Raw genomic sequence first — 24,150 nt, 5'->3', positions numbered from 1 at the left:
TCTCTTCTCCCCATCTATGCAGGAACAGAGGGTTCTCTGAGGGATGTCAGGGCCTTCTAATGTAACACTGAGTTACTTGATCAGAGCTGGGACCAGAGAGACTAAATCAGTAAGATTCTCACAATCAGTATTTGAAATTAGTACACTTTACTTCCTCCCCGCCAAAACTTCTATTTCACCATCCTCGAAAGGAGGAGAAAACAGAGAAAAAGCAAAAGAATATACTGTCATTGGACAAGTTCTCTTCCTTCCATTATGTCCTGTGTTGCTTGGCAACTAGTCTCAGCCTATTCATTCCAATGAACAAGCAAAGGAATGAATGTCAGACCTCCAGGTCATATGGCATGTCCTGTTTATGGCCTCTTGACTTGAGAGCAGGAGTGAGTTCATACTGTTCTACAAAGTTGGCAGAAAACAGCCAACAGAGCACCTGCTGTCTTCAGGGGCCCTCCCATTGGGTTTCTGTCTCTCCCACACTGGCCAAAGTTCTAAGTTTTGCCTTCTATGAACATAAAATACGGGATGTTCCCCAAAACAATACAGATTAAAAACACTTTCAAAAATGGCTTAATAGAAAAACAGAAAAAACTGTGACACAGAGAGAACTTGTATTATTTACTAAAATAGCAGAAATTGGTAGGGAATGAAAGGCATGAAGCACAAAAACACAGGCCGGCTTGTGTTTTAGGTTCAGGATTTTCTTGAATCCTCCATAAAACCCTGCTCATTCCACAGCCACCTCTAAGGATTCCGGCAATGAAGGCACAGCCACAGTGCTCTCTGTCTCCAGGTCATGAACTAATTTCCAATAACTGAGAAATCAGCAGAGACAGACGTTTCTGCATTTAGCAACACATTTTAGAAGTAACTGTGCTAGCAGATCCCTGCACGCTCAGTACACTGCAGGGGCAGAAGGAAAAAAATGTGTGTCAGTGAGTCTCTAGTGCTTAGATGTCACCAAATAGGACATCTGTGTGTGCAAAGGTAGAGACATGATGCTGTTCCTTCTCTTTCCCTGCGTGCTCCTAAATCAAATACCTAAGAATGACTGGCTTGCCACAAATAACAGAGGCCACACCCCATGAGAGAGACAGAGACAAGAGACTGACTTTCATGCTTAAATTCTATTTAGCATGAATCCAGGATTAAATCTTAGGGGGCTGTATGGGAAACGCTCTTTCGTTGGCTGAATTCCTGCTGAGGCCCATTTGTCCACATGGAATTATCCAAATGAACTGGTATTAAATCTTATAAAAGTCACTACAGGGTTTCAGAAAAATTTTGTACAGAATCTATGACTTGGGGGTATCTACTGGGGGGCCAGGAGATGTGGTTCCAGCATGGAAACACTGTCAGCAAACAACATACAGAAGCCTGTATGAACAGAAGTGGGGAAAATGTTTTTCTTAGTCTTTTTAGAGGAAAATGAGAAGTCTTTTATAATTGATTATGAGGTTTATCAAGGGTGCCTTTCCACTTGTGGGACAATAACTAAAATGATTATTAAAATTTAACACCTTTTAAATGGGAGAGTTATGAAGGAGAAATATACACTATACTATTCAAACATGAGCAAACAGTCTTGTTGATTTAAGAGTCAGCTATAAGTCCTTCTCTTCTAGGTGTGAAGATTATGAAAGGAATCAATTCATAGAAGGTTAACAGGCCCAGCCAAGGAGATCTGGGCTGCCTCTTGGTGCTTAAGACACAGATATGGAAACGTTAGAGTTCTCTTTTCTTTCCTCTGCCTGATAAAAGTAAAGACAAAGAAATAGAGACCTAAGAGAAGAGCGAGCAAAGGCAAAGGAGTGGGAAGGAAAGAAGAGGCTGGTGACAGCATTAATCAACTCTTTCTTCTGAGGCTTGCTTTTTTTAACTCATCATTTCCTTTGCTACCTCAAAGATAGATGGGATCACCATCCAATCAAGCAGTCACACCTGATCTGTCCAAGGTGGAATCTGGTAAAGTAAAATCTCAAGAGAATCAAGGGATGCTTGTGGGCAGGGACAGAGAGTTGCTTTTAGAACACACAGTCAAGTGATCAAGCAGGACTCTTTGAAGGGACATGTGACATCATTCAACATGGACTAGGAAGGTTAGAGGGTGAGAAGTACTATGAAGACTATAAAATAGAATAATAGTATAGAGAAGGGAAGAGACAATATGTAAGACTTTAGGTCAAGTGGTCAGAGGAGGAGTCTTTAAGGGGCCTTTGGCTGAGACCTAAAGGGTGAGAAGTGGCCAGCCACATGCAGACGTGGAGCAAAGGCATTCCAAAGAACAGCAGTGGCAAGTCCTGCAGCTGGAAAGTGCTCAGGGTGTTAGCAGAGTTTGAGACCAGTGAAGCTTAAGCACAAAGGGAGAACAGTCAGAAAGGAGACTACAAAATAAGCAGAAGCATTGTCATACCTAAGCTATAGTTAAAGAAGTTAAAATTGTCTTCTGAGTGACATGTGAAGTCACTGGGAAATTTGGGGCAAGTGTGACATAATAAGGTCAATTTTTTTTTTAAACATCAGTCTACCTGCCATGTGAGGAATGGATTCTATCTGACCAAGATCACTGTGGTTTTGGCTAATCATGAGTCCAATGAGCAAAAATGGTACTAAGAAAACAGAGGAAATACAAAGGGAAGAAAATATGATCCAACACACCCTATCCAACAAGTGAGCACTTGCAACCTCCAACAGCCACAGTCACTGAGTGTGTGCCCACAACTAATGCCTTTCAGCTACCTGGAGGAGCACTCTGACCACATAATCTCAAGTTGCCTCCAGCACCCATCACTCTCAGTCTTATTTCCATCACGGTACTTCTCACTATCTAAAAGATTCCTGTTCACCTGCTTACTTGGCCCACTAAAATATAAGCTCCATGAGAGTCAGAACTTTTTGTTATTCGGAGCTATGTGCCCAATATCTAGATCAATGCCTAGTACATAGTTGGAGGCCACTAAATATTTGTTGACTGGGCTAATGAAGTCTAAATTCTAGAAGTAACTCCTAATACAACTCCAGTGAAAAAGCCAGAGACTCAGATGTAGACACTGCACAAAGACAATTTTTATATTATTGCTATTTTTCAAAAGACAAAAATAATTAGTCATTACAGTAGCACTACCTGCTGTAATTTTGTATCAGGTGCTTTGCACACACTAAGTCATTTAAGTCTCCCAATGCTCTCAAGTGAGCACTACTACTCCCATTTTATAAGTGAGGAAACAAGACTTAAGGGACAGAGCTAAGACTATATAGTCAGCAGCATGGCACTGGTTAAAAGCAAAGGGACTGGCACTGGACCAAGGTTCAAATCCTGGCTGCAACTCTTTTTAGTTGTATGACTTACTTTTACTTTCTATACTTTGGTTTTCTAATTTATAAATGGGGAGACTAGTACATGCTGCATAAGATTGTGAAGGTTCAATAAAATGAAGTTTATAAAATGCTTAACAAAAGGTCTGACAGACAAACAGTTAAACGGCTATAGCTATTCTATTACTACTATGGTTCACATAAACTTAACATCAGGCTTTCAATGCATGGAACTCTTCATTCTGTAGCATTCTGAAAAGACATCTACTCTTTGTCTCCAAGGTCCTGTTCAACCAGCAAGAAAAAAGAAGGGAACAGAGAACTGGGAGCTGAATCTTAAAGATATGGAAAGAAATGGAAGAGCAGCCTATGTAAATTTATCTTAAGGAGATAACAATGGCATGTGTATAAGGACCATCATTATCGATTGGTTAATGATCATGAAAAGAGAAAGAGAGAAAGAGGGAGAAACAACCTAACTGTCCAAACGTAGGCCGTCAGTTCAGAAAGTCTTGACACGGCCCTGGCCAGTATGGCTTAGTTGGCTGGAGCATCCTCTCATACACCAAAGGGTTGTGGGTTCGATTCCAGTCACGGCACATCTCTGGGTTGTGAGTTCAATCCGCAGAGAGCACATGGGAGGTAATCAATCGATGCTTCTCTCTCACATCGATGTTTCTTCTCTCCCTTCCTCGCCCTCAAAAATCAATGAACATATTTAAAAAAATTAAAAAGTATGGATGTGGCATACCTGGAATATTATGTAGCCACTAAAAAAAATCTTAGAGAGCGGTTAATGATATGGAAAGATGATTATGGCCTGTTGAGTAGAAAAGGCTATAAAACCAAAATGAGTACAGGAGTCTCCCCTTATCTGTGGTTTCAGTTATCTACAGTAATCACAGACCAAACATATTAAATGGAAAATTCCAGAAATAAACAATTCATAAGTTTTAAGTTGTGCACCATTCTGATGAAATTCCGCACTGTCCCACCCAGGACATAAATCATCCCTTTATCCAGAGGCTCCCAGCCCATTAAAAACATAGTAGACTTCTCAGTTATTAGATTGGGCGGGGGGGGTGTGCACAAGCAAACACATTCACATAATTTTTTTACAGTATATTGTAATTATTATATTTTTAGTTATTGTTATGACTCTTAATGTGCCTGATAAATTAAACTTTATCATAGGAAAAATATGGTATAAATAGGGTTCAGTACTATCTATGGTTTCAGACATCCACTGGGGGTCTTGAAACATACACCTCCAGAGGATAAGAAGGACTACTGTATCTCCAACTAATACTATTAGTGTAATTTGCACTTTCTTCTTTTATTCATCTATAATTTCTAAATTTTCTCTAATGAACACGCATTATCTGTATAATGTAAAAAATACAAGTTTGTTTTTGGATTGCTTGACTTTTTTTTAATCATTAGCCTATGTGATAAGAAACACTGGGGACATAGGTCTCAGAAGCAGGTAGAGGAACACCCTGCTATTTTGCTGTTGATGGCTTTATGACCGCAGGGTTGGCAGCTCGAGGGATGGGGACATAAGCCATCTTATCCCTGTCTCCTTTAAATTTGTCCAAAATATATTGTTTCTTAAGAGTCTAGATGAAATACCTGCAAAGACTCAGATTTCATACCCAGTTTCCTGACCTATCCCAAATAGGTTTTTAGGTCCCTAATTGGCATTATAAATACATAATTATATCTGCAACTGTTCAACTAACCCAGATAAGATGCTCTCATTCATGTCCCCAAATATATCTTCTTGAAATATAAATCACTGACCTACTTTGTTACAGACAATTTTAATAGCATCTCCCTACCTCAATAATTAAAATGGGAAACTTGAGACTTGCATCAGGTCCCATCAGAGAAGCAGAAAATAAACATCTAAATGCTCCCCATCAATGCAGCTCACGAGGGAGCAGGACGTTCTGTACTAACCCTGGTTCTGAGATGTCCTTTCACCTCTGAAACGTAACACAAGATGTGTAACAGGAAAGGAGGCCCAAGACAGTGTTTTTTACAAGATGGGACCACTCAGAGCTCAGACTTCTTCAGATTCACAGTCACCTCAAATCTGGGAGTCTTTTTAGCTATCACCCTAAAACTCCAGAAATCAGTTTCAGGTCACTTCCATTTACTAAAGGCTTTGTTTTTCCCATATCAAGAGGTCAGAGATCAGTCCCTTCTTTGGTCTTTTGGCAAGGCAAGATGGTGATGGGAGAAGGGCAGACACAGTGAAAGCAAGCGAGGGCAAAAATGAGATGGGAGGAAAGCAAAGAGAGGAAGAGAAAACATATAAATGGTGGAGAACATGTTATCTACACTGGGGCTGGAATTTCATAGAACGGCACAGGCCTTCAATAAGAAAGAAGGACTTTCATGTGAAGACCTTAGATAACCCCCAAACCACTGCCATTTCAGCCATGAGAAACTTACTTCTTTATCACTAATTCCAAAAATGGTTATATCTGAAACCATCAAAATGTAGCTACCCCAATCAGAATACTACTGTAATTTTTTTCCTCTGGAGGAAAAAAAGTTCCTCTCTTCTGCTCAAAGCACTGTGTCTTCCTACTGGAAGTTAAGTTCTTCCCACTGTCACCAGGAAATTACCGTATTTTTCAGACTATAAGAGACACTGGACCATAAGACGTACCTAGGTATCAGAGGAGGAAAATAGGAAAAAAAAAAAAAAAAACCCCGCTCCGCTGCTGCTGCCGCCCCCCCCACCCCCCCACCCCCAGCCAGCAAGCCAGGTAAGCTACATTTGGACTATACGACACACCCCCATTTTCCTCCCAAATTTGGGGGGAAGTGTATCTTATAGTCTGAAAAATATGGTACTCTCTCCCAAGCCAGATCAGAATTAAGAGACATGAGTAAAGAAGTCTTTCACCAGAGACCTACATGCACTCAGGAATGAGTGTGAAACAGGCCTGCTGCACTAGCATATCTGTCAAAAGGTGAACAAAATAAAGAAAAATGGACTGCCAGATACACAAATCCTGGCATTGAAATCTGGGGAGCTACAAATTATCTGAAGGCAGCAAAGGAAAAGGATACGTAGCTTCAGAATCTTAAGGGACAAAGGAGACAGGAGCGCACCACACTTTGGGCCATGGGTTAAAAATCCTGAGGAAGTGGCTGCTAAGGGCTGGGGGGATGGGACGGATGGAGGATGATGGCTAAGGAGTACAGGCTTTCTTTGGAGGATGATAAAAATGTTCTAAAATTAACTAAGGAGATGGAAGAAAAATTATGTGAATATATAAAAAGTCACGAATTATACATTACAAATGAGTAAATTGTGTGGTATGTGAATTATATCTCATTAAGCTATTTTAAAAGAATCCTAAGGAAGGACCTCCAAGGTCTCCACCCACCACTGCCTAACCTCATAATGGCACATTTGGGGAGCTCAGTAATATGACTGCTAGAGGTGTCACATTAAGACACATGTCATCCTTTTCCTGCATAACATTTCACAAGTTTCTCATTGAAGATTACCATCAAAACACATTTCAATCTTCTTTCTTCAAAGAAGATTGGAGGGGAAAGGTAAGATGAGACTCCAGCATTCAGAACCCAGACTTGTGAAAACAAGTAAATTTTAAGTTATCCTCAGCTGGTGATCATCTTCTTGCTTGAACTCTGTGCTGCTCCCAGCACAAAACCCCAAGCCCTGTTGTACTGTCTTTTCATTTCAGTATGGTGTGAAGTAATGCTGGCCAGAAGAGGTGGGGAAGATGAGAAGCAAGCCAAAGTCATGTCCCAAGACACTGAGGCCAAAAGCTTTCAGTTCCACTCCAATTTTCTATGCAACGGAGCAGAGCTTCCCTGCTGTGGAACTGATTACAAACCTGCCGGCTATGTAAAGAGGAAACAGGATTTCTTTCCAGAGAGAGAACCATCTTGCAGCTCTAAATGGAGCTGGCAACATGGTAGCTTGCTGACCTTGCACACTGAGCCCAGGGAGGTTTCGGTCAGAGGGCCAGGAGACCGCAGCAAGCAAAGCTGTCTGAGGCCTCCAAGGCCTGGCCAGCAGACCAGAGGCAGTGGGGCAAGGCCAGAGCTAGGCGAGGTACAGATGTGGAGGCACCCATCCCCAGGCCTGCCTGGCCTCCACAATGCCCCCAGTGGGAGGAGTGAAGCTGATGATCTATTGGCTAAACAGCCCAGGGCAGGATTTGTGTCAAACATCTCGACACACTAGTCAGAAACAAACACCAGGAACCCGTCTTTGAAAAGAGTAGCCCACAGAATTTTTTAAGAAGCAAACAACAGGAAAAAGCAGCACGGGTCTCCTGGTAGCTACAACCCCAGGGTCCCACTGGCAGCAGGGCTGTGGTCCGCTCTGTCACCTTCCTCAGCTGGTTGAGAACCAGCTAAGATCAGAACAGAGATAAGGAGGAGCTGTTGCCAGAAATGAGTTGCCTGAGGGTACCTTCCAGGCCTGAGCAGGAGGTCAGCTCTCTCCGGGTTCGGGGCACCTCACCCTCCGGAGCCATCAGCCAATCTCTCTTCTACTCTTCCCTAGACACTGTGTACACTCAAGCTATGCAACAGCTCAGCCAGTTCATTATGCTTCCTGAATGTTTTTAAAGAAAAAAAAAATGTGCAACATAATTACAGGCTCTGACCCCAAATGACTTTAACCCTGACAAGAGTACTCAAGACTTACTGTGGGAAAACGTTTGCCCTGTGACTGCCCATGAGCATAAAGTTTCCTTTCAGGAGCTGCACCACCCCCCAAATGCTACAGAAACAGCCCAGCTCACAGGCTAAACTCATGGAACAAGTGGATCGCATGTGTAGAGCCGGTGTAGAGCCACCGGCTGAGATGTTCTGACGTGGGTAGAATCTGTGCTCTTCCAAAACAATCCCCCATCATTCCTTGATCTGCCATAAGGACTCCTACAAGAAATGTCCCAACATGAGGTGAGCTGATAGCTATGCATGCTAAGGGCAGACAAAGGATTTCAGACACGGTTTATGTAGATTCTCTATGGGCCTGCAGAGACTTAATGTGTGGTCCAAGGACCTGCTCTGGCCAAGTCACCTTGGGGAACTGAAAGGATACAGATTTCCAGACCTCATACGTGACTCATCCATCAGAATCTCTTTGTGGGGAGCCTGCGAATCTACTGTTGGAGGAATTCTTATACATATTCACATTTAAGATCCACTATCTTACAACCAATTATAGGGCACTTATGTGCATCTGCTTACCCTGCTAAGCACAATACCTACAATTTCTCTCATGTATTCCTCACAACAGTAAAGTGGGTATTTACCACCTTTGTACTTCCACTGCTTTCTCCTGTTTCACCTCCAAAGGTCAAATCCAAAGGTCTTTGGCAAGCTCTCACCCAAACTGGCCAGGATGACACACCTGGTCACCAGAGCAAAAGTCTCTCCAACTCTCTTCTACCCACCTCTTCTGCTGCCTGTTGATATTCCCCAGGATTTAGGCCTCCACTCTTCTCTCCGTATGAGTAGTTATTCACCTTTGCTGCCCATCAGAATCACCTGGGGAGCTTTTAAAATTCCCAGTGCCCAGGTTGCAACCAAGACAAATTACATCAGAATCTCCAGAGATGAGTCCTAGGCTCCTTAGGTGATTTCAATGGGCAGCTATGGTTGAGAACCACTGCCTGGGCCTCTACTCTAATAGCACCTGGTGAGACCCAAATCTACACCAGTAATCCCATCTTCTCCAGAGCAGCAGACCTGTGCTTCCCACCACCTTATAGGTGCCTCCACCTGCATGTCTCGTGGGAACAACTCAGCAAGGACAAGCTGACGTAGCTCCAGACCCTACACCACAGATCTTCTCCTGTGGCACACAGTTTAGCCATTCCCCCAAGACCTAAAATAGAAACTCTGGAGATGCCCCAGACTCCTGCCTCCTCTGTCCGCTGTCAGCTACACGTTGGCCTCTTCACCTGCACCGAACATCTCAAATATGCCACAGAAACCTGCATTCTCCACTATATTTTATCAGTGTTTGACTGAACATTCAAATAATGATTCCATTAAGACAGATTTTCAACAAAGTATACTCACTGCCACTAGCTTTGTATAACCCCTGGTGCACTGCCACCTACCCCAATACCTGTACTCTGAGAAGCACAGTCAGCACCCCCTCCCCAGGAGGATGGCCAGATGGTCCATTCTCTTACACACTTCTGCCTTGGGACATTGGTAAGCCAAGTAAAGCTCAAATCACTGATAAAATACAGGATTATTTTACACAATACATTGACAAATACTTTTCAATGTAATGATTATTTCAAGATATTTTAGGAAAAAATAATGCTAACCATATTAAACCAATGATTTCAGAATGTAATAAAGTTCCCATTTGAAATAAATATAGCTTTAAATAAGTACACTCTTTCAAAGAAAATAAATAGTAACGAAGGTGGACAAAAACAACAGGGGTGGTTTTAAATGACTGATTTTCGGAACACTGCTTGATAAGCCTTCACCCGCCTTTCCCAAAGCTCTCTGCTCCACAGACCCTTTTAGGCTGCTAGCAATCATACTGTGGGCTAGCAATCGTACTTACTGTGGGCTGTCTGTGCCGCCCCGCCTCTGAAGACACTGATCCTCTAGAAGACAGGAACTGTGCCTGCCCTGTCCCAGAAACCCACCACCAGGAGCCTCCACTCCAACATGAGCGGTCACAGGCACTGGAATAGAGACCACACAGGACAGGTGACACAACCCTGTCCTCCACTGGGGGAAGTGCTAAGCTCTGCGGGACAGGCAGCCAGAGAGAGACGTCAGACAAAATGCTCTGTTCCCGCTCCACTCCCCAGAAATTCCATTGCCCAGAGAAGCTTCACTGATAGGCAAGGTGTGCCTACTGGCCCAAAGGCACGATCTCCAGTCACCAAAGGTAGGTCACTGCCCTCCTTTAACACCTGCCAAACTTCTGAGTAACGCACACGCTGCACAGAGATAAAAACTCAACAGCACCCGCACTCGGAACACAAACAAGTTCTCTGGGGCCGTAAGTTCAAGTGATTCCTGGTACACTCTGTCTCATTTTAGGGAATGATCTTGTTGTGGCTTTTAATTCCAGAGTCAACAATACACACAGACTGGGGAGTAGAAAATGGAGAAACTCTAAGCATTGTTTTATTACAGAGGCCACTCTGTTATAAACTAAATAATGAGTTTCCTTCCTACTTTAAAATCACAATTAATAAAATTCAGTTAACACAGAACTCTTCAGGAACACTCCTATGAAATATTTATTGAAATAAAAAATGTACATACCCTTTGGGCCCAGTAGTTCCCTTTCTAGGAACTCATCCTACAGATCTACTCACGCATGTGCCCTTGATGGGTGGCGCCAGGGTGTCCACAGCAGCATTGCTTGTAACAGTGAAAGACTAGAGATCACCTAAATGTCTGTTATCAGGGGGACTGGTCAAATAAATCACGTCATAGCCATACAGTGCAATACAATGCAATGCTAAAACTGAGCTCTATACATGCCAATGTAGAATAATACCTAAAATGTATTAAAATAGTTCACATTGCAAATACACGCAAAACACTGTACTAGGCATGCTACCAAAAAAACCCACATAAATATATTTGCTGAAAAATGCATAAATTAGGTCTGAAAAATATATAAGAACTGGTAAAATGTTGCCCCCAGTAGAAGAGCTAGGGATCAGGAGACAGAAGGAATTGAAAGGATACTCACAGTCCTTTTAGTCCCTTTTGAATTGTATACCATTTATACGTGTTATCTACTTAGATAACTTTTTTAAAAGAAACACGGCTGTAAGTTAAAGTAAAAATGCCTATTTTATTTTATTTGCTCAACTGCTAATCATTTTCTACACCTGACCCACAAGTGTAATAACAAAATACGCATTTAGGAATCTGTTAAGGTTTTAGTTCTATCTGCTTGACAGTCTCGGCAGCGCAGGAACTGCCTCAAGTTCAACTTGATCTGCCTGGAAATCTACCTAAAGTCTACCTGAAGAACAGGAGGAGCCAGTTCATATTTTCAAAGTGTTCACATTAGCCCATAGTAAACTTGAAAGCAAATCTGACAGGGAGATCAGATGAGCTTTGAAATCTACCTGCGGTGTTTACAAACCATGTGAAATATGGTTTATTTTCTTTTCCTTTGTGGGAGCAGCAGGTGTCAAAGCGTAGCTACTGGCTTGGCCCAGAGGCCAGCCAGTTAACAAGGTTTAGTTCAGAATTCCCAAGCCCCTCAAACTTTGTCCATCTGGCAGAGAAAACGCAGGCACACACGGACCACTCTAACCTCAGGAATCTCCTCTTTCTAAATATAGCAACCACTGCCCAGGCTCCAAGCTCACCCTCTGCAGTACTCTGTGCCTTCCAACCCAAGGTGAAATGAGCCAGATATAAACATGCCGTGACAGCTTCTGGCACACACTGACAAGCTGTTTTCCTTACTATTTCCTCTGCTTCTCCATTCTGGGTTTCTACAAAAATGTGTAAGCCCCAGTGACTCTAATTTGTAAACACTCCTTTGGCCACTAATGTTGTTTTCTCATCCTAACAAATGTGATTTCCTTCTTGGTCCCTGAAATTCAAGGTTGAAATATCCCATTAGATATGGACAAAGCCCCATTCCATCACCCATTTTATCTGTAAGCACCTGCAGCTCAGAAAAGATACCAGACAGGTCCAAGGACACAGCCAAGTAATTGTAACTCTCTCTCTCTCTCTCTCTCTCTCTCTCTCTCTCTCTCTCTCTCTCTCACACACACACACACACACACACACACACACACACACACTTTCTTCTATCCCCTGCTTCTTTTAGAATTCATGTCAGTGCCTAACAGTAGGGCCTGTTCTGTTAAGAATGCTTCCAATTTAAGCCAAAGGTTAAGCTTCAGAAACATAATCTAACCAACTCAAAAAGAGCACCAAATATCAACTGGCTAAGGGAAACGAAGGACCTAAACAACAGTGTCAAAGAGCTGGTAAAAATTGGAGTTTGGCAACAATTCCACCTGGAGGAATCTTTGAGGAATCTTCAAGGATTCAGGAAATCTTCTATCCCATGGAAATACTGGGACTCACACACAAAGGTGGGTGTGCACGTGATCACCACAGCACTTCCTTTAATAGTGAAAAACCGTGACAATCCAAACACCCTTCAACAGCAGGCTGGGTAAATAAGCTACATTTCCACATAGCAGAACTCTCGGCAGTCATTAGAAAGAATGCACTTATGTATGTGCACTAACAGGAAAGATCTCTGAAACATGGTATTAATTAGAAAAACAGAACAGAACAATTCATATAGTATAATCCCATGTATGAAAAAAACAAACATGCAGCGAAAAAGGACAAGGAAAAAAAGCACACCAACCTGCTAACAGTGGTTACCTTAGGAAAGGGGCTCTACTCTGTACATTTCCATAGTCCTGGATGCTTTAATAAGACTGTATTCATAAACTATCTATGTAATTTTTTGTCTCTGCACTATAAGATTACATCATTCATTCACACTGTTAATTATCCCCCCAATCCTAATCCTCCCCAAGACTTCTTCATTTCAGAAAATAGCACCATCATTCACATAATTGCTCTAGGCAAAAACACTGGAATCATTCTTGACTTCTCTTTTTCTCACAGCACAAATCTAATCAAACAGCAAATCCTGTGGGCTCTACTTCCAAAAACACCCAGAATCCAACCACCATCTCTGATGCTGCCACTGTAGTCCAAGGTGCCTCTGCCTCTTACTTGGCCTAATTATTAGAACAGCCTCCTAACTGGTCTTCTGGTCTCCATTCTTGCCCCACACTATACCTGTTCTCCACATAGCAGCCCCATGATCTCTCAAAAACACAAAGAGGACCATGTCACAGCCTCCCATGTTTGCCCATCACACCTAGGATGAAATGCAGAGTCCTTTCCAGGACTCAAGATCCCCACAACCTGGCTCCTGGACTCCCTCCCTGTTCATTTGCCATCACTCTGCTTCGGCCACACTGGCCTCCCTGCTGGTCCCCAAACGCCCCATGCACTCTCCCTCCTCGGGACTTCCGCACCTGTTCCTGCCATCCTAAAAGCCTTTACTCTAGTCTAGGGCTTAGAGGGCATGGTACGGGCAAAGCAGGGCTCCATATTTGTTAATGAAAGCCTTCTTTTGATGGCAAAAAAACCCACATAATTTGAAACATTCTGGATTATAATTTTAAAATTAAAACTAGGGTCAGTCAGAAATTTAAATCTAGAAAAACCACTTTGACTGTTAGCTTTATACGGGCACTCCTCCCTTGGATAACTTTTAAAAATGCAATGGCCTTGGCAGGATAACAAAGTCACCTTCGTGGGTTGCTTTCCCCAATAGCTCAGTGGTGGTAACAGTTCCTCCCTGACCCATTCTCATTTTGTCGATTCATGGGGTTTGTGATCATTAGCTTACTCTGACCAGAATTAGGACAAGCAGCCTGGGCCTCTGCTCAGAGGGACTGGCCTCACCAGAGCAGAAACCTGAACCTCAGCTTCCTAAGAATCACCTTCCTAAGCCAGGGAATCTGAAACTGACCGGTCAAATGCATCTGAGGCTGAAGCAAATGGAAGCAAAAAGTCCCCAAATGAAGGCAAAATGAATGGACTGAATGCTCTTCACTTAACTATCAAAAGTTTTATGAAACAAAGGGGAAAAATTGCAAGCCCAACAAAAAGATTTGAATACACATTTCAGAAGAGAAAATGCACCAATGGGCAATATGCACATGAAAAGATGCTCAACATCATTAGTCACCAGGCAAATGCAAATTGAAACCACAATGAGGATAACACTTCACACCCACTAGGAGGGCTACCAATCAGACAGACAGATCAGACAGACAAGAACGAGTGTTGGAGATGACATGCAGAACCTGGAACCCTAGCACACTGCTAGGGGGAATTTTAAGTGACGCTTCTGCAGTGGACAACAGTTTGACAGGGTGGTTGTTGTTTTTTAATGAAACATATATTAACTATACAACCCAGCAACCCTACTCCTAGTAAAAAGTGAAATAAGAAATGAAAACATATGTCCACACAAAGACATGTATGCAAATGTTCACTGTAATATTATGCATAAGAGCCAAAAGATAGAAACAACCCAAATGTCCATCAGCTGGTGAAAGCGGGGTTTACGAAATGGAATACTCTTCAGCGATAAAAAGAAACAAGCCACTGGTACATGCTCCAACATGGATGCATCTAAAAATATTATGTTATGCTATGTGAAAGAAGCCAGATACAAAAGACCACATACAGTATGATTCAAGTTAGCTTAAATTTTCAGAAAACACAAAGCCATATATTTAGACTAACTCTTTGAAGTATTCCCTATGAGGATTCCCTTAAGTTAGACTTAATTCACTGTCCCATTCATTCAATCATTCATTCATTTATTCAAGCATTATTTACTTAGCACCAACCAAGTGCAGAGGGCTCTACCAGGCCTGGGAGGTAGTGGAAGGCAAGACACTCAGAGAAAGGCTCTCATGGGGATTACATGAAGCTAGGGGAGGCAGACAAAAATAAATCAACATATAAGTTAGCAAAATAACCTGAGCTGTAGATATATGTGTGAAGAAACTACGACTGGAAATATGGTCGACACTGACCAGCAGGGTAAGACAGGGGTGCAGCTGGGCAGTTTTGGAAGGCCTGTCTGAGGACACCTTTGATGGAGGATGAAACGATGAGGAGCAACCAACTGCGTGAGGGAAGGTCTAGTGCCGAGTCCTCCAAGTGAAGGGAGGAACAAGTGCCCTGGGGTAAGGGTTTGCCCTTTCCAAGGAATAAAAGCAGTGAAGGTATTGCCGGAACGTGCTGCAGGGAAGCCTGTGAATATGATGAGCTATACTTATCACTCCCATGGTTCTGTTACGTTACACAGCAAAAGGAATTCATCAATTGACTTTCAGTTCATCAAAAAGGTGGATTATCCAGGTGGGCCTAATCTAACCGCAAGAGTACTTTAAGATCAGGGAGTTTTCTCTGGCCCGTGGCAGAAGAGGAAATCAGAGACTGGAGTGAGCATTCAGAAGGACTTTGGGGACTCTTGCTAGCTTTGAAGATAAAGGAGCCACGCGAGAAGGAAGGTGGCTCCTTAAGAGCCCTGACTGGTGTAACTCAGTTGGTTGAGTGTCATTCCACAAAACGAAAGGTCACCAGTTTGAATCTCAGTCAGGGCACATACCTGGGTTCCGGGTTCAGTCCCCAGTAGGAGCATAAACAAGAGGCAACCAATCAATGTTCTCTCTCACATTAGTATTTCTCTCCCTCTCTTTCTCCTTCCCTAGCTCTCCCTCTAAAAATAAATAAAATCTTAAAAAAAATTTTTAAAACACAGACAGCAGTCCCTGCTGACATCCAGCAAGAGAACGGGAACCTCTGACTAGCAGCAAGGAAATGAATCCTGTAGACAACCGAAATGATTTGGGTGGAAGATTCTCCCCCAGAGCCTCCATATAAAAGCTGACAGCCTCTTGAGACCCAAAAGCAGAGAATTCAGTCCCTCTATGCCAGGATTTCTGACCTGTAGAACAGGGAGTAATAAATCCATGTTGTTTCACGCTTCAAAAAAGAAAAATAATTAAGTAAATAGAGGTTGTCTAAGGCTTGAGGTGAGAATGGAGAATGCCTATTTGGGGTGATACAAGTGTTCTAAAACTGGATTGGGGTAATGTTTGCAGAACTCTGTAAAACTACCAAATTATACACTAAAAACTGATGAAATAATTCAACAAAGCTTTTTAAAAAACTCCCTGAAAATATGTTGATCTGAAACAAATGGCTACTTTGAAAGGAATAACCATAAACATAATCTTTTTAATACTCACCAGAGGACATGTTTATTGATTCTAGAGACAGAAAAAGTATGTGAGAGAGAGAGACAGAGACATCAATGTGAAAGAGAAACATCGGACTGGTTGCCTCCTGCACGCACCCCACCCAGGGATCACACCCACAACCCAGGTATGTGCCCTGATCAGGAATGGAACCTGCAACCTTTTGGTGTACAGGACCACACTCCAGCCAACGGGGCCACCAGGCCAGGGCAAACACAGTGCTCCTGAGAGAGACGTCTATGATAAATCGGGGTTATCAATTCAGAGTGTTAGAGATCATTCTGAAGGGGAAAAAAGAGAAGATAGAGAAAAAATACCTTTTTTATAAGTTTAAAGGAGAAAGAACAGTCTTTCTCAATGATAGGTGTTGGTAATTAAAACTCAACAAATAAGATACTCAGCCATAAAAAGGAATGAAATTTTGACATGTGCTACAGTATGAATGAACCTTGAAAACATTAGGCTAAATGAAATAAATCAGACACAAAAGGACAAATACTGGATTATTCCACTAATATGAGGTACTAAGAGTAGTCAAATTCATGGAGAAGGAAAGTAGTATAGAGGTTTACCTCAGATACTAGGGGGACCGAATAATGGGGAGTTACCGTTTAATGGGTATACAGTTTCAGTTTGGTATGATAAAAATGTTCTGGAAAGAGATAGTATTAGTGGTAAATTTCGTCTTACGTATATGTTACCACAGGGGGGAAAAAAACACTTAGCATAAGGAAACTCTAACCCAATTAAAAAACGAGCAAAAGATCTGGACACCTCACCAAAGATGATAATCAGATGGTAAATAAGCACATTAAAAAGATGCTCAACATCCTATTGTTAGAAAATTACAAATATACAAAACAATAAGATACCACCCTGCCCGCCTATTAAAATGGCTGAATCTAAAATACAGGCAACACCAAACGTGGCTGAGGATGTGCAGCAACAGGACTCTCATTCACTGTTGGTGAGAATGAAAAATCGTATGGCCACTCTGGAGGACAGTTTGGCGGCTTCTTACAAAACTAGACACACTCTTACCATATGATCCAGCAATTGTGCTCCTTGGTATACAACCAAGTGAGCTGAAAACACATGTTCACTCATGAACCTGCACAGAAATGTTTATATCAGCTTTCTTCATAATTGCTAAAACTTGGAAGCAACTAAGATGTCCCTCAATAGATGAAGACATTCATGTGGTACATACCAACAACGGAAAATTGGTCAGTGGTAAAAAGAAATGAGCTATCAAGTCACAAAACATATGGGGAAAACTTAAATGCATATTGCTAAATGAAAGAAGCCAATCTGAAAAGGCTACCTACCATGTGATTCCAACTATGACATTCTGGAAAAGGCAAAACTAGGGAAACAGCAAAAAGATCAGCGGTTGCCAAGGACTGGGTGCAGGAGATGAGTAATGGCCAATAAATGTTATTATGCATTTGTCCCAACCCATAAAACGTACAACACAAAAAGAGAACCTTAATGTGATTTATGGACTTCAGTTAATAACATTATATTGCTATTGTAATAAATGTACCTCACTACTTCAAGATGTTAATAATAGGAAGAAATAGATGTGAGAGGCTTTATGGGAACTCTCTATACTTTCCACTCAATTGTTCTGGAAACCTACAAACTGTTCTAAAAATAAAGTCTATTAATTATTTTTTAAAGGGGGGAGGAGGGGAGCTTAACACTCAATCAGTGGGTTGAGAACTACAGATTAGATGCAATTTATTCAATGCAATCAAGAGCAGAATGAATTAAGTGAAAGGACTTTTTTTTAAAAGCCAGTATTATATAAAAACTATAAAATCTTGTTTGCATTTAATTTGTTATTGTTTATATTTGTATGTGTAATACTTCAAATGTCAGTATTGCAAATTATTACCTTTTACAAATAATTAGGAAATCCTTTTTCTTCCCCTTTTATTTGCAAGGTGTTAAAGCAAAGTAAAGGAACTGGGAAAAATATTTTGCTATCTAACTCCACACCCATTTGTTCCATTAGGACTTTATGAGTAATCTCCTCCTAAACAAAGCAACTTGGCATTGGACATCCTTTGAGAGTCTATGCCATTAAAGAAGGGTTCATCTCACTATTGCAAAAAGCCTGTATCAAATCCTTAAAAAGTACAAAAAGATGGCGTGCTTTAAAGCACTCAACACTTGATGTCAATATTTTTACTCTTGTTTTAATGAGCAAAGAGGATCAGACTCAGGAGTGTTTTGGCCTCCCTGCTTGATGCTTTTTTTACATAGTTAAAATATAATCACTTCCAGTTATAACATAAATAAATCATGGGAATATAATGTATAGCATGGTGACTAGAGTTAATACTGTAGCGAATATTTGAACGTTGCTAAGAGAATAAATCTTAAAAGTCTCCTCATAAGAAAAAAAATTGTAATTTTAGTGACAGACTTAACTAGACTTAATCATGCTGATGACCTCAGAATATATACATTATCAAGTCACTGTGTGGTACACCAAAACTAATATGCCAATTATATCACAATAAAATTTTAATAAAAAAAATTAATGCTATTAAAGAGAACTTCTATTGCTTTTATGAAGCCAAGAGATAATCGGAAACCCTCACTTGCCCCTCCAGCCTACAACTATTCTTTAATCCTATGACGGAGAGAGAAACAACTTCAGAGCACAATACAAAGTATGGGCTATTCCTTGCTACTCAGGACTTAGATTCTGAAAAACAACTGAGGTGGGACAATATTCTCAGCTATTCTAGCACCGGCTGCATGTTTCTCCTTTCTAAGGTCTAGGTCTATATAGAATTTGCATCTGCACTGCCAGTGTGTTTACTGAAGCACCAAAGTGTTATGTTCAAGGGAAGGCCAGGTAGTCCATTGCCAGGTTCAAAACTTGGTTGTACAACTTCCTAGCTGTGTGACCTTAGACAAGTTACCACAATTCTAAATTGCAGAAAAATAAAAGAATTCATCTCAAAGGATGGTGAAAGGACTAATGAGACAATGTGCACACTTAGCATTGAGTGGAGCACTTGGTAAGTGCTCAATAAACAAGGCTCCTGGCATTCTTATTAGACTACTTTCTGTTAAATTCACTGTGTTTGCCTTGGCAATGTGATGCAGGTCAGAGATCTCAGAATTATTAACTGCCAAGAATGCATTTAAAAACTTGTGCCATCTCCAAAACATCTCATGAAAACTATGGGCTCAAATACAGTCACTTAATTTTGCTTGGCAAAAAAAAAAAAAAGCATCACACAAAAGAATACCTACTCAAGAGTAAGGCTCGATTCAGTGTCACACACCCTGCCCCAACGTGACTAAAAGCTCACTGAGAAGAGGCTCGATTCATAGTCTTGTTTTGGTCATCTCTTTTGCATCCATCAAACACCCATGAACTAGAATGAAGCCATTTCCCTCTCCTGGGTTGGAAACACAACAGCACACCTGGGCTTTTCTAGGCCTTGGGACACAGTTCGGTCTTTAGGACCTCACCTCTACTTAAATTCCCCTGAAGGAGAGAAAGCAACTTACGGAATTCCAATCAAGAACTCTGTGCCTAAAGTTGGTCACCACCATCTAGGAGAAAACTATTTGTTTTGCCACCGACTCCATGAGACAGCCAGACATGAAGTCCAATGTATTCTGCAAGGTTTTCCTACAGGGCAGAGAGAGGCAGCCAGCCCAGGCACTGAGGCAGGGAGTTAATCTAGCCAGATTGAAAATTTAAGCTGCCAGAATGTTAATAGAAACAGGAAAGATGTTAGGAGACTTACTTATACTTTTTCTTTTTAATTTAATGGTGCTTTTTTTGGCATAACCACAACTTTTATACAAATATTACCAGGATTCTTCCCACCAATAGTTAATACATACACAACTGTTTAAGTTACCAATAACTGGCATGAAGGAAGCAAGGGCCTAACGCCTTACATCCAAACCAAAAAATATCCTTCTGCTTTTAAGTGACTTTTTGTCCAAGTCTTGACAACCCTGAATGCTGGAAGATCATACAACTACCATTAATTGAGCAGTGCTATGCACCAGCTCAAGCTACTGTATTTGCTTTTCATACAGTTTTGTTTAGATCTCACAACCACCCTTGGAGGTGAGTGTGGCTATTCCCACGTTGCGCAGGAGGAGCTCAGGCTTGGTGATTTGCCCAGAGTCACCCAGTATGTAATGGGGTTAAGATGTGAACCCAGGAATTTCTAAAACTCTTAATTCTGTAAGTCTGAAATTCATCTCGACTCTCTACTGTTTCTACATGGAAAAAGAGAGAGAGAGACAGAGAGAGAGAGAGATTTAAAAACAAAATCCTTTTCACTGAGACACTGATCAATCAGGTCAGGGAAAGCGTCCTGCGTGAATAAGTGCCCACAGAAAAGGCCTGGACAAATCAGCACAGAAAAAGTAACTGGGAGTCTCAGAAGCACTAATGCACATCATATGAGAACTATCTCCAAAATCAGGGTATTTAAAAAGATAGTTCTGAAATTACTTTATTGCTTAACTTCTACGTGTGCAGACCATAAGTTTAGAGTCCGGGCGAAGATTTCAGGGGTTCATTTTTATGGAGTCCACGGTGTTTATCAGATTCTCAAGGGGACTCAAGAGACAACTGACTTGAGGATGGTTTTGCTTCAGGATTAAGTGCACAGGCTTTGGAATCAGACAAGTTGGGTTTAAATGTAGTTAATTTTTAAATACACTTAATTTCTGTGTCACCTTGGGCAGTTTACTAACCTCTCTGACCTTCAGTTTCCTCACTTGTAAAGTAGAAATAGTAATGATGTAGATGAATTTTGACAATCCCTGGAAGCCAGTTCTATTGTCTCATATTAACACACAAATAAAACCTATATACCACTGTAAAAACTAATTATAAAATAAAGCCATAAAATTTTTAGAGCGGAATGAGATTATAAATCATCTAAACCACTGTTACTTATATAACTATATTTTTTAAAACACTGGCTTTACATTTACAGTATTGATAAGTATCATCCAAAGAAAAACAATACACAATTACTAATATAGTTATAGTATACAATGTAGTAAGCACCTAATTATAACAAAATGTCTGGGAAATAGTCATCTATCAACTTCACTCTCTTTATTTTAAGAGGCCACATGACCTGTTCAAGTAGTAGTTAACAGTAGAATAGTACAGTTAGAGAGCTGTATTCTTGATATACAAAGATTAGAACACCTAGTTCCACATAACTCTTTCCCCCAAGTTACAGGGCTCATGCATTGTTAGACAACCTCAATAACTCTTAAACTCTATTACTGCATTGTTTCCTCCTCCCCAAAGAATTCTTAACCCCACCCCAAAAAAATTGTAGCAGGCAAATAAGTTGCCAGTCACACACATACACCCTCTTCAGATTCAAGGCTGAGATACAAAATGCAAATCCAATTTCCAGAAGGCTTGGTCCGGAGGGTGCACTCTGGACAAGTGGGATGGGGCCAGATTAAGAGCTCTGCATCAGCAATAATTCCATCGCCTGTTCAGACCACCTGGGTTCAAAACTAAGCCCTGCTGCTAGTGTGGCTCTGGGCTAGTGATTCCCCCAAGCCTGTTTTCTCATTGCTAAAAAGAATAACAGCACATGAGATAATTCATATGAAGCAGTGACTGGCATGGACTAAGTCCCTGTGGCCCCGGGGCAGAATATTCACTGCAACATCCTCCATGTCTGTGGCAGGACTCAGCACGCAGCAGGCACAGTTTTGAAATGTTCACTGAATATAGCAGAGGGGCCCAATTAATGCAGGCCTGAGAGTCAGTCAAAATTCCTGGGCCCAATCTATAAATGGGCTCCTAACTTACTCCAAACCAGGGGTCAAGTATTCCCTGAACCCAGAATGGCCCTGATGACTGACAAAGGAAGAATCTGAGCGCATGCTTCAGGTCACAGTCTCCAGCCTCTGAGGAGCCTCATCCCATCACAGTTCTATGTTTATTTTACCCTAAAAGATTGGCACCTGCTGCCCTGGGGTTCCATTGTCTCCCTCTTCATTTTTAAAAAGAACAGGCTCACAAATGACTGCTCAGGCACTTGACTTCTGTAAGGCTCCTTTAAAGAGGCCTGGGGGAAATTCACAGCTAGGCCCTTACTCTACCAACAGCAACCTTTCTGAGCTGAAAGATATCACCTATTAAGAAATTCATCACAGAGTCAGGAAAAGTAAAGTCAAAGACAGTTCCACTCTCTTCCTTCACATTATTCCTGATTCTCAAAACTAAAAGATGGACTGAACTATTTTTAAAAGGGATGACCGAAAAGCACCAAAAGGGATCTCACAATCCAAGGTGCTCATCCCCAGAGCACTCTTGTTTGGCCGGAAGGAGAAACTCTCTGGCTCTGCAAAAGTCAAGGGAAAATCATACACAGAATGCAAATTTCATTTCTCCCCCACCAAAAGGAAACAAGCAAAAATGGCTTTACAAAAGCTTGCAGAATTTTAAAGGATGAGTTTAAACTTCTCTTTTCTGATCGAGGACCGAGGACATTCCTTCTCAGCCCTTTCAGTTTTCAAGGATAGCGCGAGAGGTAAAAAGGAGAGCAAGGGAGCGGGAGAGGGGGAAGTCAGGATATGTCCATTCTATTTTTAAACCCTCGCCCACGGTTTAGAGTAAAGGAACACTTTGATTCTGTAGTCCCACCCCAATCACCTTCTGCTACACACAAGAATCAGGACCTGCATACGTACATGGTCCTGATTCTAGATGTGGGGACTACTGGCTGCCAATACTCCAAAGAATCCGGAGCTAAGCAAGCACTCCACCCAGCCCATCTCCTGCGCCTTTCGGGAAACCCGGCGGCCCTGAGCGGGCTGAAGCTGCGAGCTAGGAGCGAAGCAGTCACCAGCCGCCTTTTTCTGAGGAGAGGCAGCGCCCCCTTGGCAAGGCACGCTCCATTCCCACGGCTGGGCACCCAAGGGCGAGCAACTCTTGCCCAAGGGAGCCAGAGTCGTAGCCGCGAGATGGGGTTTCCCAGTAGGCTGCAGCGCCTCAGGCACTATAGTCCCACTTCCGGGACACCTGCGTGCCGCTCACACCCACCCGTGGGGCCCCAGAGCAGCACTCGCTCTCGGTCAACTCCCAGCCATTCCAGAACGCAAACGACTGGGCGACGGGTCTCCTTCCCCACCGGGTTGTTGCTGGCTCGCCCATTTTACGTAGCCTTCCCGCCTCATACAAGCATCTACGCCCATCCCTCAGAGCCCCGAGGAAAGAAACCAGCCGGGCGCACGGACGCCCGGAGCTGAGCGCCGCCCGACCGCCCCTCCCCGCCGGGCTCGGGGGCACTCACTCTTGAGCGCACTGATGAGGGACTTCCCGTCCTTGATGAGCTCCTTGATGAATTTGTTGGTCTTGTCCAGCTCCGCTTCGTGCGACTTGAGCGTCTCTCGGAAGTGCGGGCTGTCGAGGCAGCAGTCACTGAATTCCAGCGCGGGGAGCCCCATCGTGTCCAAGGCGCCCAGCCGGGGGACGCGCCTCCCCCGGGGCCCAGGCGGCCCGCAGTCCCGAGCACACACGCGGTGGGACCCCGACTCGCACCCCGACGGCCGCGGGCTCCACAGGTGTGGCGCTGGCTAGCCCTCCGCGCGGTGTCCGCCTGGGCGCACTACTCCCGAATCCAGCCGGGTACCGGCTGCTACGGTGCGCTACGAGGCGGCAGGAGAGCAGGGAACCACAGCGGCGAACCTGCAGCGGCACCGGGAAGCGAGCGAGGTGCCGAGCGAATGCGGCCGCCGCCTCCCCGCCTCCTTGGCTCCTTAGCTCTCCAGCAGCCAAGAGCGCCCTCTCACAGCAGCCTCGGCCGCCCCGCCGGCGTACGGGCCGCTCGAACCTGCTAGCGATGACCTAATCCCACTCGGACCAATCAGCTCACCCGCTTCAACCCGACCCCCCCGGTCTCCAGAG

General features: G+C 42.8%; 1 protein-coding gene across 8 annotated transcripts in view; it reads right to left on the bottom strand.

Annotated features, from left to right (window-relative positions):
- The window catches only part of ARHGAP26 (Rho GTPase activating protein 26), a 451,541-nt gene that overhangs the window by 388,143 nt on the left and 39,248 nt on the right, over nucleotides 1-24,150 (bottom strand). For 2 of the 8 annotated variants that reach the window (XM_024575338.3, XM_045183875.2), the window contains exon 1: nucleotides 23,537-24,060. The exons of 4 other annotated variants lie outside the window; for them this stretch is intronic. In XM_024575338.3, coding sequence (XP_024431106.1) covers nucleotides 23,537-23,690 — 154 coding nt within the window. In that variant the 5' untranslated portion in view covers nucleotides 23,691-24,060. Of the gene's footprint in view, nucleotides 1-9,907; nucleotides 10,590-23,536; nucleotides 24,062-24,150 lie in introns of those variants that run through there. 2 more of the 8 variants (XM_024575344.3, XM_053912482.2) reach the window with 2 other exon arrangements.

Source organism: Desmodus rotundus, chromosome 10 (assembly GCF_022682495.2).
Source record: "Desmodus rotundus isolate HL8 chromosome 10, HLdesRot8A.1, whole genome shotgun sequence".
NCBI classification, from domain to species: Eukaryota; Metazoa; Chordata; class Mammalia; order Chiroptera; family Phyllostomidae; genus Desmodus; species Desmodus rotundus.
The sequence above is the reverse complement of the archived record's forward strand: the minus strand, read 5'-3'. Positions and strand labels throughout refer to the sequence as shown.